General features: G+C 33.0%; 1 protein-coding gene across 6 annotated transcripts in view; it reads left to right on the top strand.

Moving 5' to 3' along the window:
- PCDH7 (protocadherin 7) overlaps nt 1–14103 on the top strand; it is a 421790-nt gene that overhangs the window by 190975 nt on the left and 216712 nt on the right. For 2 of the 6 annotated variants that reach the window (XM_066233423.1, XM_066233422.1), the window contains exon 2: nt 9079–9187. In XM_066233423.1, the coding sequence (XP_066089520.1) occupies nt 9079–9187 (109 nt within the window). Of the gene's footprint in view, nt 1–9078; nt 9296–14103 lie in introns of all 6 variants that reach the window. The other 4 variants (XM_066233421.1, XM_066233426.1, XM_066233420.1 and 1 more) reach the window with 2 other exon arrangements.

Below are 14103 nucleotides of genomic sequence, written 5' to 3'. Positions count from 1 at the left end.
AGGTGCTCATGAAGGCAGGCTCCCTATCTGTGCTTCTAAGCTTCTGTGCATTTTAGGAGATAGCTTTTTAAATGTTATTTTTCTATCCTTTTTTTGTTGTTTATTTGTTCACTTTTTAGTATTTTAGTTGTTAGAAACCTGGGCAGTCATATGATAGTTCCACCTGGTTTTCAGCATTGCTCCCTTGAACCGCTACAGGCTAACTCCAGCTGTGTGGTTTAAGACAGAGGTTTATCGACCTCATTCAGCTGCTTCTGGAACTCGGTGTGTAGGAGTAGTCATGCAAAGCAACTGAACGGCATGTGAACTGAACTTCTGATCATTATCACAATAGCAAAAAGAGAAGAAAAAAAAAGAAATCCTTGTATTCTGTGCGTGCTTTTGTATGAGTAATCTACACTTGCCCAAGGGAGTGTAGTGCTTGAAGTTGCAGCATGTAGATTTTTGGGCACAGTGGTAGGCACAAAGCAAGTGCTTAATAAGTCCTTGTTGGCTTGAATGTTATTGTGAAGATAGTCTTTTTCTCATTAGTTGCCTGTCAATATTCTCTTTGCCTAACTAGGACTCCCTCTGTCGTCCTGTTTCTCTGTGCATGTAATCATAGAAACTTACAAGGGACTATGTAGGGTCTAAAACAAACTAGGAGGTAAAATCCAATCATGGCTCAGCATGCTTTCACCATTGTATTTCAGACAAACCTTGCTAACCTCTGCTGTTAAAATCACACATTTGAGAGATAAGTGAGGTCTCATAGCGTCTGGCACGCAGTAGGAACTCAATGAATAGTTTTATATGGTTGAGTAAAGAAGAAATCACAGAGGAGGTGGTTTCAGAGGATAGGGAAGATTTAGAGGATCATATTCCACAGAGCTGACATTGGAGAATGTCTTTACTTTTTCATAGATATGGTAGGCCCAAGGGTGCTATACCATCTTGGTTGCTCTTCATTAAGATAATTGCCTAAAAGGTTTGATTATTATGCATATTTTGTTCATGATCTTTGTTTTCTGAGTTTAATGCATTTTAAAATGCATTAATATTAGCAATGCTAGGTAGTGTACCAAAGAATTTCTTAATGAGTGAATAAACACAACTTTAAAATTATTGACTTTAGCCATTTATTCCCTGATCTTAGACAACTGTCTTCTTAGTTTCTGAGAATTAAGGAACTGAAAAAAGCTATTAAATACAATTGGCTATAAGTCTTTTCTTTTAAAGTTGAAGGTGTTAAATCTGAAAGATTAATCTTTCCCCCAGATTTCTCACTTAATATCAGAGCCAGTACATGAATCCAAGACTCCAGATTCTCCAGGACAGTTTTTTTAAAAAAGGATGAGAACTATCAAAACGTTAATAAGTGACAATTTAATATAAACTATTTTCAAGGTACTGTGTTTGAAATAGAGGTATAATGGGTAAACACTGTTTATGGAGACTTTAAATACTAGTTGAAAAGTTCACATAACATTTAACAATATTAATACAATAGAAAAGTATTTTGTTCATTTGATGTTTTACAATTACATATGATTGAAAAAATTTTTAAATAACATTTCATAGAGTGGGAAAATTACAGAATATTCAAATTCTTATTTCCATGAATAACAATTTATTGGAAGATGGTCAAGCTTATTCAATTTGTATCTACAATGACTGTTTTTGTACAACAGCCAAGTAGAGTAGTTGTGGCAGAGACTTGTGACCTACAAAGCCTGAATATTTACTTTCTAGTCGTTCACAGGAAAAGTTTGCCAATCCTGAACTAAGTTTGATAGAAGTTAGCAAAAAGAGCAAATAATAGATCAAACAATTGTATCTACAATATAGAGAACCCACCATTTGTGTTTCAGAGCATAGTAACTACTTTTAAAGTTCTCAGAAAAAAAAATTGTGTATATTTTATTGAGAATTTTAAGCTTTGGCCTTCTTTTTTCTGATATATTTCATTTGGGGAAAATATAAGAAACTAATTTCTACTTTTAAGCTAGAGTAGTTATTGCTGTAGCTTAACTATTGAAATTTGTTATTTTTTTTCTAATTTGCAAAATCAGAATATTAATATGACCCACGTAGAGGTGGCATGAGGAGAAGTGACAATATAAGTAAAATCAATAGCACTTTCTTAGGACATAGTAGTTACTATCTTAATATTGTCGTTGTTCTTTTCTAATATTAAATAGTTTATGATCTACTGGACTAAGAACTAGAAAATATTACTTGCATTATTGGTTTTGGAGTACAACTGTAAACAAATGTGCCAAAATATGATTGTATACGAGTCAAAAAATATAGTTAACTACTTCCCCAAATCATTGTTTTAATTAATCCAAATGTCTCAAAATGCTTCTTCTTAGTGTTCTTTGATCTGCAATTGACTTAAAAGAAAGAAAAGCAGTTTGAATTAAGGGAAGTACCTTGAGATATTAGCAAAGGAAGACACCCCTAAAAAGTGAAATGACCCGATTAAAGTTTGTTTGAAGGCTCTGCCAGATATAAGCCAACTAAGCACTATGGAATCCTAGATATGTTTGCTCAGTAGCCCCAGTTGAAAATGTTTGCAGAGTAATCAAGTACTAGTTCTTCTGCACAGAAAGATCTCACAGTCTGAGCTCCTCTTTAAAAATAAAATTCAGCTCTCTTTATAATACTGCAATGTTCTGCTTAATGACTGTTTCAGTGCTTTACTACTGACAAAAAGAGTCATTGGAAGTCTGTTTGATGGACGTGACTAAGTGAATTGGAAAAAATAAAAAAAGCCTTTTCAGCCCATTCAGAAATAATTGATGTGCCTGAGACAGCTGTATGTGAGTTCCAGATAAGGAGATTTATGGAGAAAGAATTGAAGCTAAAAAGGAAGGTGCACATCTAAAGTTCCCAATAAAGTTGTCTGTGGGAAACAGAGCAGCATTCAACAAGAAGAGAGACTGAGGCAGAAGTTTTTTCCTGTGACATCCTTCGGGTCCTATCCTCTTGCAATAAAATCCCCATAAATGCGGTGTCACTAGGTTATAAGAAACGGACTCCAAGGGAAAATTTTTTGCCTCTCACCCGATTCTGTTTTCTCCTTTACTATAAATATTGTGTCTAATATGATATTCCCAAAGTCCAGCTGTTTTATTTTCCCTTTTCAAAAATTAGCCACTGCCTTATCAGAGAAAGCAATCTATACATATTTTTATTGCACAGGTTGTAACTTAGAAGATTTTGCTAACGATGATAGATGGAAGGCAAATATTTTAAAGTATTTCCTTTTCTGAGGCGTAATGTTTACTTTTATGGTGTGATGTTCATCTTTTAACCTAACAATTTAGAATGGGTAAAATAAAAGTATTTATATATTTTTAGATGCATCTGGTCTCGATTGCTTTTCCTAGCAACTTTAAATGGACTTAGTGACATCTTTTTTTGAAAAAAATTATCACTTGGAAATGTAGTTATATAGCTATATAGCTGTGGCCTGAGGTATAATACCTTTTATAGTATATGTCTTTAAGGGAGCTTAAGGCTCTTTTTCTAAACTATGTCATTATTCTTCAGGGAATTTTAAGTTAGTAAGAGACAAGTATTATTATCTTTATTTTATAGACCCTGAGCCCAAGGCACAAGAACCAAGGGTCAGCTAACTTGTGTGAAGTCAATAGGGAATCAATAGAGTTTTTAAGAATAGAATCTTTTTCTATTATTCCCAATATATTATTTTTTTTCTCATTAAACACACACACATACACACACATGCTCCTTGCATGGGTTTTCTCAATATATATTATTTACCTTACCTTTGTAATTTTATTTTTAATTTCATTATCCCTTATTTCTATTTAATTTACTTATTTTTTCTGATTTCTTTTATTCCCTGGTCACCTTATGTATGAGGCACCCTTTTTTGCTTGCATCTTCAAATATTTACATTAAAGCAAAATTTTATTCAATGCCATGAGGACAAAATATATATATATATATAAATTAAGCTATTAACACAATTCTTTATCTTTTATCTGTGACACTACTCTAATATGTTAACATTTTCAAAAGTAGGAGTCTATCTTCAACTTTCTGCATCTATTTACATGTTCTTTTTCTTCTCTTGATCTAATCTAGAATTGTTCTATAGAGTTTAGAGATGTGATAGTCACAGTGACCTTCTAATAGATTAATCCCATGGTCATAGTCATATGGTAGTCAGCATTCTCCTTCCTGTCTCTGATGCTTTTAATCATGTAAGATATTCTTTCTTTCCAGAAATGATTGACTTCCTTGGCTTTTTAGTTACAAAAGCAACCTGGCTTTTTACCCATCCTCATTTTTTTAATTTGCTGTTGGCCCCAACTATGAACTCTAAATCAGGTCTTTCATCTATATTATTTATCAAACTTCATTTAGCAGTCTCAAACCACAAATCTCTGTTTTGCAATATCTACTCTAAGTTCCTAAGCAGATTTCGTAGCATCTTTTTTTTTTTACCTGTATTTTATTAGAAAGTTGATTATATCTTGTCTATTTTTATATAGCTATAAGATTTAATTTCTTAAATGTGTAGAAGCATTTTTGGGACATCCTATAAACCCATAATGTGTGCAAAACAAATGTAGGTGTAATGAATTAATGACTGAATCCAATGAGCCACACAGGTCTTACTGCCCATTCTTATTACTGCTTCTCCATTGTTCACCCTTTTTAGCATAATTCTCTGCCTTCAACACTTTTACCTCCTTTTGTGTAAGGAATTGCCAGATCATGTGCTCAACTTCACAGCTTTTAATTAGGTCATTTATTTGCCTAAATAAAATCCTTAATTTCTGCTTCTTTCTGTTTACAATTCTCAAACACATCCCACTCAGAATTTTTGAAATGATTTTCATTGAGGCCTCTTTTCTTTCATGACTCATTCAATTTTCAAACACATCTTCACAGTTTCAAAGAGCTAGAAGGCTGGCTGACACAGTCAAGTTCTTTTGCTGTTTTCCTCCCTTAGAAAGACCAGTTTGCCTGTGTAGGACATGAACTCCTTTTTTCATATCCAGGGAAATACAAAGCTTAGACACTTTGGTCGCCAGATGTCTTCATGTCTACACTTTTTTATCTCAAGATGGACCTATGGTTTGATGACCAACTCTCCAGGGAAACTCTATGGACACTTGTGGGACCAGCTAGTTTCTGGGTCAATTCAGTCTGCTTATTCTCTTCCATATGTTCTTTCAATAGTAGGGTTTCTCCTTCCTCTGTTTGCCTTTTTATTTCCTGGAGAGATCTTATAAACCACTAATATCCAGTCCCATAATGAACACTGATTTTATTGTATGACAGGTATTGGCATTCTGATTTTTTTCTCAAGTGCTTTGGGTCACTCTAAGGCACATCTAGGATTAAGAAATACCACTTAAACCACTCTAATTCAGAATATCAGTAATTAACAAAGTGACAGTTACTTGTATTATGGAAACTCATTCTCTCTGTCACAAAATCGATACATTGCTTTACATTTCTGGATTAGTCAATATTTCTGGAATATATAAATAATATGAATTTTGTGTCATAACATTTTTTTGTAAAACCTGTTTTCTCAGTAGACCTCATCTGATTATGAAGGATGATGAAATACTTAACTGTTTATCATCTATCTATCTATCTATCTACCTATCTATCAATCATCTATCTTCTATCTATCTACTTACCTACCTTTCATCTATTTAAACTTACATATCTGGCTTACTATTACAATTATAGCTTATCTATTTCAGAATTCAGGATTTAGAATTCTGTACTAATTCGGTTCATGTTATCAAACTAAAAATTTTGCCATTTTATTTATTAAAATAGAGTTTAAGAGAAAGTAAAATAATTCTGATATTATAATGTAGAATTGTAATGAGATGTTCAGAAAACATAAAAATGATTGATGGAATAGTTTATCATTCATTGCATAATCTCCTTTATTTTAAATTTTTATTGTGAATTATTTTTTACTCATTTAGATATTATTTTAAATAAAATATTTTGTATAAAACAGAAGCATTCATGAAACTAAATATTTAGTATGTCTATTTTTTTTTAATTTAGTGAGAGGAGTGAAGGCAGAGACAGACTCCTACATGCACCCCGACTGGGATCCACCCTGCAAGCCAGAGATGGGTGATGCTCTGTGCATCTGGAGTGTTACTCCGTTGCAGCTAGAGCCATTTTTTAGCACCTGAGTTGGAGGCCGTGGAGCCATCCTTAGTGCCTGGGCCAACTTGCTACAATCGAGCCATGGCTGCAGGCAGGGAGGACAAGAAAGAGAGAGAGAGAAAGAGAGAGAGAAGAGAGAGGAGGGGGATGGAAAACAGATGGGCTCTTCTACTGTGTGCCCTGACTGGGAATTGAGCTTGGGATATCCACACGCCAGGCCGATGCTCTGGCATTGAGGCAACCGGCTAGGGGTTTAACCTTAGTATATCTATTGATTTCAGTATTTTAAAATAAAACATTTTTCTTTGCACCATTAAATTTAATACATAACCTAAAATATTTCTTGAAGATTAAAGTATTCACAATCAAAATAGGGTAAGAAAGTAAGAAAACAAAATTTACACATAAATTCATTGCAATCGACATATTATACATTCCAGAAAAATTATTATTTTTGACACTTGTTATTGCAAACATAGCTTATTATCTGTCTCTCTGCTATCTTATCATTACTTTTGGTGGAACCAGCATATAAGCACTCAAAAGTTACCCCCTTTTCTGTTTTGAATGAAAAAGAAACACCATTTCTCATAATTGCTTATTCATTATCCTTTTGCCAATTTATAAGTATAAATTATGTATCTTTTATATTTTGAATTGGTATGTCTCGAAATGATAATATGTCTCCATGATCCTTAGTGTCTTTTCTTAAAATACCATTGTTCAGTAGTATATACTTTGGAGAGTATCTTCTGTGTGCAGAAAAATGTGGTTTTAGGAGACTGTCAGTGTCTTACTTCCAAGTTAAGACTGAAGAAATAAAACACATAGGTAGTTTGACATTGATTAGGAGTTAATAATGAAATAAAAAAGAAAATATGTACATATAAGATAAAGCATCATAAATATAGTGTTTTATGTCATTACTTAAATATAAGGTAAAATAACACAATCACACAACTGTAAGTAAGAGAATTATTACTAGAATAAAAATAATATTTCTATAGGTTTATTGCCAGTAAATTTTGGCCCATGATGCTCATGCTGTTTGTACTAGAAATATTTTGTAATTGTTTTTTAAAATATTGCTCTCCAGATTCAGTGAAACATTATGAAAAGAGAGTATGCTTTAAATGTTTTTCATTGCAACAAAATTCAGCAGTTCTAAAAGTTTAATTTTGACATACAATGAAAAAGAAGATTTTATAGTGACCATACAGTACAAATAACTTCATGGAAGATGAAGCGCTGGTTACAAACACCAATAATGGAAAATATTCTCTCTTTTTTTTCACTTTTTTTTTTTTTGTATTTTTCTGAAGTTGGAAAGGGGGAGGCAGTCAGACAGACTCCCACATGTGCCCGACCAGGATCTACCCAGCATGCCCACCAGGGGGCGATGCTCTGCTCATCCAGGGCATCGCTCTGTTGCGACCAGAGCCATTCTAGTGCCTGAGGCAGAGGCCATATAGCCATCCTCAGTGCCCAGGCCAACTTTGCTCCAATGGAGCCTTGGCTGCAGGAGGGGAAGAGAGAGACTTAGAGGAAGGAGAGGGGGAAAAGTGGAGAAGCAGATGGGCACTTCTCCTATGTGCCCTGGCTGGGAATCAAACCTGGGACTCCTGCACACCACGCCAACGCTCTACCACTGAGCCAACCGGCCAGGGCTGGATAATATTCTTGGCCAAACTTTTATCTGAGACAAAATAATGAGATTTGTGGAAACATCTGTTTGTCTTTAGCAAAGCCAATTTATAAATTTCTCTTTCATAATCTATCATGTGTCTATAACCCCCGTTGTGATTAGTGATTTGTACCAGTAGCATTCAAGGTATTAAAGTGCAAAAAATGTTTCTATTTTCTGGCAACATTAGTTTTATACTTTATATTAGAAACAGTATAATTTACATGTTTCAAAATCTACATATCTATGCCATTGTCTAATATTACAAGAGCTTAAAGAGCTCAGCTATAGCCATGAATAACCTCAAACAATATTACAGAATCTTTTTCATATTTTTAAAAATATTATGTACAGAGTAATGTTAATGCATGGCATTCATTTGTTTTCTTAACAAGCTTAAACTTTTATTAAATTGTGTAATTACAATAATGTATAAATTTCGTGCAGGTAAATTTTCAGTCCAGCCAACATCAGTCATAGTAAATTGTAGGGTCCAATTAGATAAAGATTTGCAAATCCAGTCTAAACAGTGTACATGATGTTACGGTTTTTTAGAACAAATTAGTCATAGAAAACACATGCAACTAAACTTTTTTAGTTTCTTTTTCATTCCTTGGTTAAGATAACTTCTACTTACTATTTCAATACTACCCTTAAAATTTCAAGGTCAATAAGTGATATTTTTAATATGAATGAAGTAAGAAATATATTTCTATTTTTAGTACTATATATACATTTTTATTTATTAACTGTGTCTTTAATAGTTTGTCATCTACTAAAACACACATTTCTTAAACTATTGTATTGTATTATATGGAAAAATATTTAAAAGTGAAGTCTTCTTACAATTCAGTAGTTGTTGCTTTCCCAAATCACTAACCCTTGTTTTTGTAGAGTGTATTTGTGAACAGCATATTCAAAGTGAAGGCTACAGAATAGAAAAATATTGAATGTGTAAAACTAACAAAGATTTAGATGTGTGTTTTAATGAAATTGCTGGGGTTTTTTTTTCTGTGTTTCAGAAAGATTTTTGGCTTGTTCATAAAAGCTAAGTTCTAATGCATTGCCACAGATAATAGAGTTTAACCAAGTAGATTTCAACATACTGTTTTAACCATATTGTGTTGAATTAGTTGTCAGTAGATCTTAATGTTTGTGATTTATGTATTTTTAATAAGATAATTTATAATCTTATATCTTAGTGACATTCAGAATCTCTTCTTTTACAGCCATTTCGTAGAGTGACGTTTTCTGTTGTGAGTCAGCCTCAGGACCCACATCAGGGGTCACTGCAGAGTTGCTATGACAGCGGGCTGGAGGAGTCAGAAACACCAAGCAGTAAGAGTTCATCAGGGCCAAGACTGGGTGCCCTTCCACTCCCAGAGGACAACTATGAAAGGACCACGCCGGATGGCAGTGTTGGTGAGGCAGAGCATATGGAAAATGGTAGGGGAAAACACAACATCCACACACATAATCACGCTAGTGAGCCATAATAAGTAAACTCGTGAAGGTCAGTCTAAAACTATAATAATATAGCCAATGCTAAAACTATTCTCTTTGAAATAATAAATACCTCCTAACGTACAAAAATGCCAAATAAAGGAACATAATTATAAAGATAAAAGTCACCACTATAAAACAGCCTGTCAGACATAAACACATTTACAAATAAGAGTAGTACTTGTTACAAAAAGAAAAAAACCAACAAAAAACTAAATTAGTGCATAATACTGAAACAAGAGCAACTTAAGAAAGGTCTTGTGCTATTGTTTTCTTCTATTCATTTTTGTCATGCAACTATTTCTTCAATTGTTACTCTCTTAGTGAAAGGAAATGGCAGTAAACACAATTTGCTCTGTGTTCTTCTCCTAGGTATTTAGAAAAGCATTTTCAAGCCTTTTCTTTCAAGTGATAGCTGAAATGGAGTCAAGAAGGAGAACAGCATTATTCTTGTTCTCGAAAGTATATTGAAAATGCTATTAGAATTCCCCCCTCATTTAAGTACAAGGTTTTCTTCATTGTTGTGCAAGGAAACGGGAAGAAAGCAAATCATGGTATTCTATACTTATCCCGTTATAACATGATTGCCACAACAGGCGACCTCATGTACATTTTCCTTTAAGTTATCGAATTAAGATTGCAGATAGTACTTACAAAACTTTATACATTTGTTTATGTTCCCAGAAGGAAATTGGGAGATTTATTTCTTGGATTTCAGGTTCTAAGTAAATGCCTGTGGAATAGGTTTGAGTCTAATAATGGAATGGTAAATTTCTTAGTAAGTTTATTATTATTTTATCTCATAAAATCTTGATGTTTATTTGTCTTTCATCATTCCATTCCAAGTGAAATAAGACATTGTAACTTTTGTTATATACTAGATTCTTTAGTGATGATATGCAAATAGAGCATATAATGCAAGAAAAATTGATTTTTTTTCTGGAAGTCTACTTATTAATATTAAAATTCAACATTAGAGAATAATGTCATAAGTGATCCCAAGTGAAATTATTGCTACACTAAAGAGTATTAAATAATTGTTTTCCATATTGTTATCCAAATGAGAAAATATGATATCAGCATATGGTGATTGATAATCCCTTTTGATTAATTATCTGGATTTTTAAATGGCACTTTGCCTTATGGCTATAAAGGCATGCTTATCTGTGTGTATGGTGGTGTGTGCTTATGTGGATGGAAGTTTGATATGGTTTTTAAGAATTAATTTCAATATTTTTAAATAAGTATAAAATAATTGATATGATTTGCCATGTTGATGAATATATTTAAGGCAAATATGTTTGAAATGCTTTGCACAAAAGTAAATATTAAATTTAAAATACTTTAATAATATTTTATCTATGCACATGCACATACCCAGGAAGGCAGGGTTGTTTAATTTAAGGGTATTGCTATATCTGTGATTACCTTTTGATGATACCATATAGTATTATTTGTGGTTTTTAAAGTACTTGTCTCACTAGAGACAACATAATGAATAAGTACTTTTGATGTCAGCTATATTAATAGAAAATACTTTGTATCTTTGGCATTATAATCACAATTTAATGTTATTTATTGTTTTTTGAGTTTCAGAAGTTTCAGTGCCTTTAACATAAGAAAGAAATGAATAATAAACATAATTATATATGACAAACACACACAGGTTACTTTTAGGAAACATACATGTTATGCACTTAGCAGATGTGCTTGTTAGGAGATGAGAAAGTGTACTAAAAAGCATTTCTCAAAGAAAGCTTTTAGTTACTTTTTATACCTATGTTTTTAATCCTAGCAACAATAAAGACCATCATAAGATAATAGACATTTTTTTCTGATTTTATATGTATATGTGATTGACACTTGAAAAACTGAATTTACATAATGATTTGTCATCTGCTAGCTGTGATTCATTTAGCCCTGATCTATAGGTAATGGCAGAAGGAGATGTGATTCACTTTGGCTGATTCAAATGTAGCTGTTGACATTTGAATAAGAGTTTGGTTGGGTCCGAGTTCTCAGACTACCACCTAGCTGTAAAGTGTAATTGTATTGCTTGAATTCTGGTAATTTCATTTTCAATATTAATGGGTCATTCTGACATAAATAGAATTGGAATTGAAACCTGTCAAGTATTCATTTGTCACATTTAATTGGAATCCAGGTAATCGGCAGCGATTTGCTTGGTTAGGTTTTAATCAGGATTTGCATTGGATTTTCCATGAAAATACCATTTTGGATGCTGTCCTAGTTCTTAATTATTATTACCTCACATATTTCCCTTGAATTCTAACCTATGTGAAACAATGCAGTTATAACTATTTCTTTGGATTGATTTTCATTGAAAAATTTAGAAGATAATTTTCAATGCAATAATATACAGCATTCTAACATTCAAATGTCATAATGCAACAGGGCTTAAGGTGAGACAGGTAATGATAAAAATAAGTATTTACAGATTTTATAGTAAGGACATAACTAACCACAGGAATATTTAAGTAATAGGCAGTAAAATGCACATATTTTACAAAAATCTTTGTGTGGCTTCTATACTTTAGCATAATAAACAAAATTTCATTGAGATGGCCTGTGAATTAATTTTTTTTTCTTTCTTTCTTTTCTTCTTTTTTTTTTTTACATATTTGGCTCACATATTTTTATTTTTTTAATTTCTTTTACAGAAACAGAGAGAGTCAGAGAGAGGGATAGATAGGGACAGACAGGAACGGAGAGAGATAAGCATCAATCATCAGTTTTTCGTTGCAACACCTTAGTTGTTCATTGATTGCTTTCTCATATGTGCCTTGACCGTGGGCCTTCAGCAGACCCAGTAACCCCTTGCTCAAGCCAGCGACCTTGGGTCCAAGTTGGTGAGCTTTTTTGCTCAAACCAGATGAGCCCGCGCTTAAGCTGGTGACTTCGGGGTCTTGAACCTGGGTCTTCCACATCCCGATCCGACGCTTTATTCACTGCACCACTGCCGGGTCAGGCTAATTCTTTTTATAAATAGCTTTACTTTAAATTTCAACCCACGTTAGTGACAGATGACAAATAAGATTTTATTCTCTTATTAGGTTAGGAAAGGGAGTGAACTGTAAGAATAAGAATAAATACAATTTCTTGAAGACTGAGTCTAATATTTAGAATAAGATGAACTATTTTAATAAATCTAAATTTGGATGCTTTCATCTCATGAATTTCCAGAAAGAAATCATGGAAATTATACCATTTAAAGATATTTTAAGAAATCTCTTATGAATTATACGCTTACTGATGAAAAAGGTCACTAATATATTTTTCTTCCCCTTTTAATTATTATCAATATTATGATTATTTCAAATTGGTCCTTTGATAAGATTGGAGAGATTGATTATTTATTATTTATTTAGGAAAAGAAAATATTTTAAGATGTGGAATTTATGTTGGGCAGTAGAGTAATAATAAAATATTTGATAATAAAATGTTAAAATAATTAATACACCAATGAATTGATATTTCAAATGAAAACCAAATATTAGGTTTAAGAGCACCATCACATTAAAGGCAACCATTGATTATGCAAAAGTTTGTTCTTCTCTTAATTATGCAGGAGTCTTCACTTTCCCCTGGATTTGTATTTTAACAATTTCTTTAAACCTAGTGTATGTATTCACCTTGGCCCCTTTATTTATGCCATGGTCTGTTGATTCTTCCCAAAGTCCCCTCTCCCCAAACATATCTGCAAGGCTAGTTTGTCTTCACTATGGATCACTTGAGCAGATGTAGTGTTTAATAACTCAGATATAAAAAATGTTTTACTTGACCTATTAATTCCAAGTATGCCTTTATGATTGGGTAGGTCACTCCACTTGGTTCTGCTTCTGATCGTCTATAAGGCAATAAACTAAATTAACCCTGAATCTTTTCCAGGTCCAACAATCTTATAGTTTCTCCTTACATCCAATTTTTTTTTATCATTTTCTCTTCAGAACAGAAAGACACCTTTTGGGTTTCTTAGTGAGATGGCGAGTGAATTGGATAACATGTGTTAACGTGGGCAGGGCAGAAATAATTCTAGGACCTTCCTCTCAACCCACATATGATGTGTGCATTCTAATAGTAGATGATACACATGTTAAATAAATTAGAGAAGTGGACCGAGTCCAGCAGTGTGATTTCTCGTATAGGTGGGTGGAAAGGTTGGCACCATAGGCCAATGTGGGAGACAGTTTTGGAGCCTCCTTCAAATCACACTATGCAAGAGCCATCTGTAGATCTATTCCAGCCCTGGGTACATCACTCTCCCAAAATTTGAAGGATGATGATTAAATGATCTCACAATATAATAAGTACCTTTATTTTCTTATTTAACAATGTAAACTTTGGTCTTAGTAAGAGGGAAGAAAAGATAAAATACAGTATGTATTTTTCTCTAGGTAAACAAAAGTAATAGAACATAAAAATAAATTAACAGGAAAATAACGGTTGATCCAAAAGTCAGGTTTTAAAAAGTTAAATGAGGTCAGAAATCTGGCCATTCCAAATGTCTGAATCATTTATGCCTCTCAATTTTCTCAGATATTTAAGAGATTCTTTTGATTTACGTACATTAAACTTTTTGAATTCCCCGCTTCCAAACTTTTTCCTTTTTCTGTCTTATATAAGTGAAACTTAATTGTTTTATTCATTCTCACTCCACATGCTTTAAATAGTGTTTAGATTGCACTGACCTGGAAGGTTAAACCATGGCACAGTCTACCACAAACCCATTT

The sequence above is a fragment of the Saccopteryx bilineata genome, chromosome 5, assembly GCF_036850765.1.
Source record: "Saccopteryx bilineata isolate mSacBil1 chromosome 5, mSacBil1_pri_phased_curated, whole genome shotgun sequence".
NCBI lineage: Eukaryota > Metazoa > Chordata > Mammalia > Chiroptera > Emballonuridae > Saccopteryx > Saccopteryx bilineata.
This window is presented reverse-complemented; position numbering and strand designations above follow the sequence as displayed.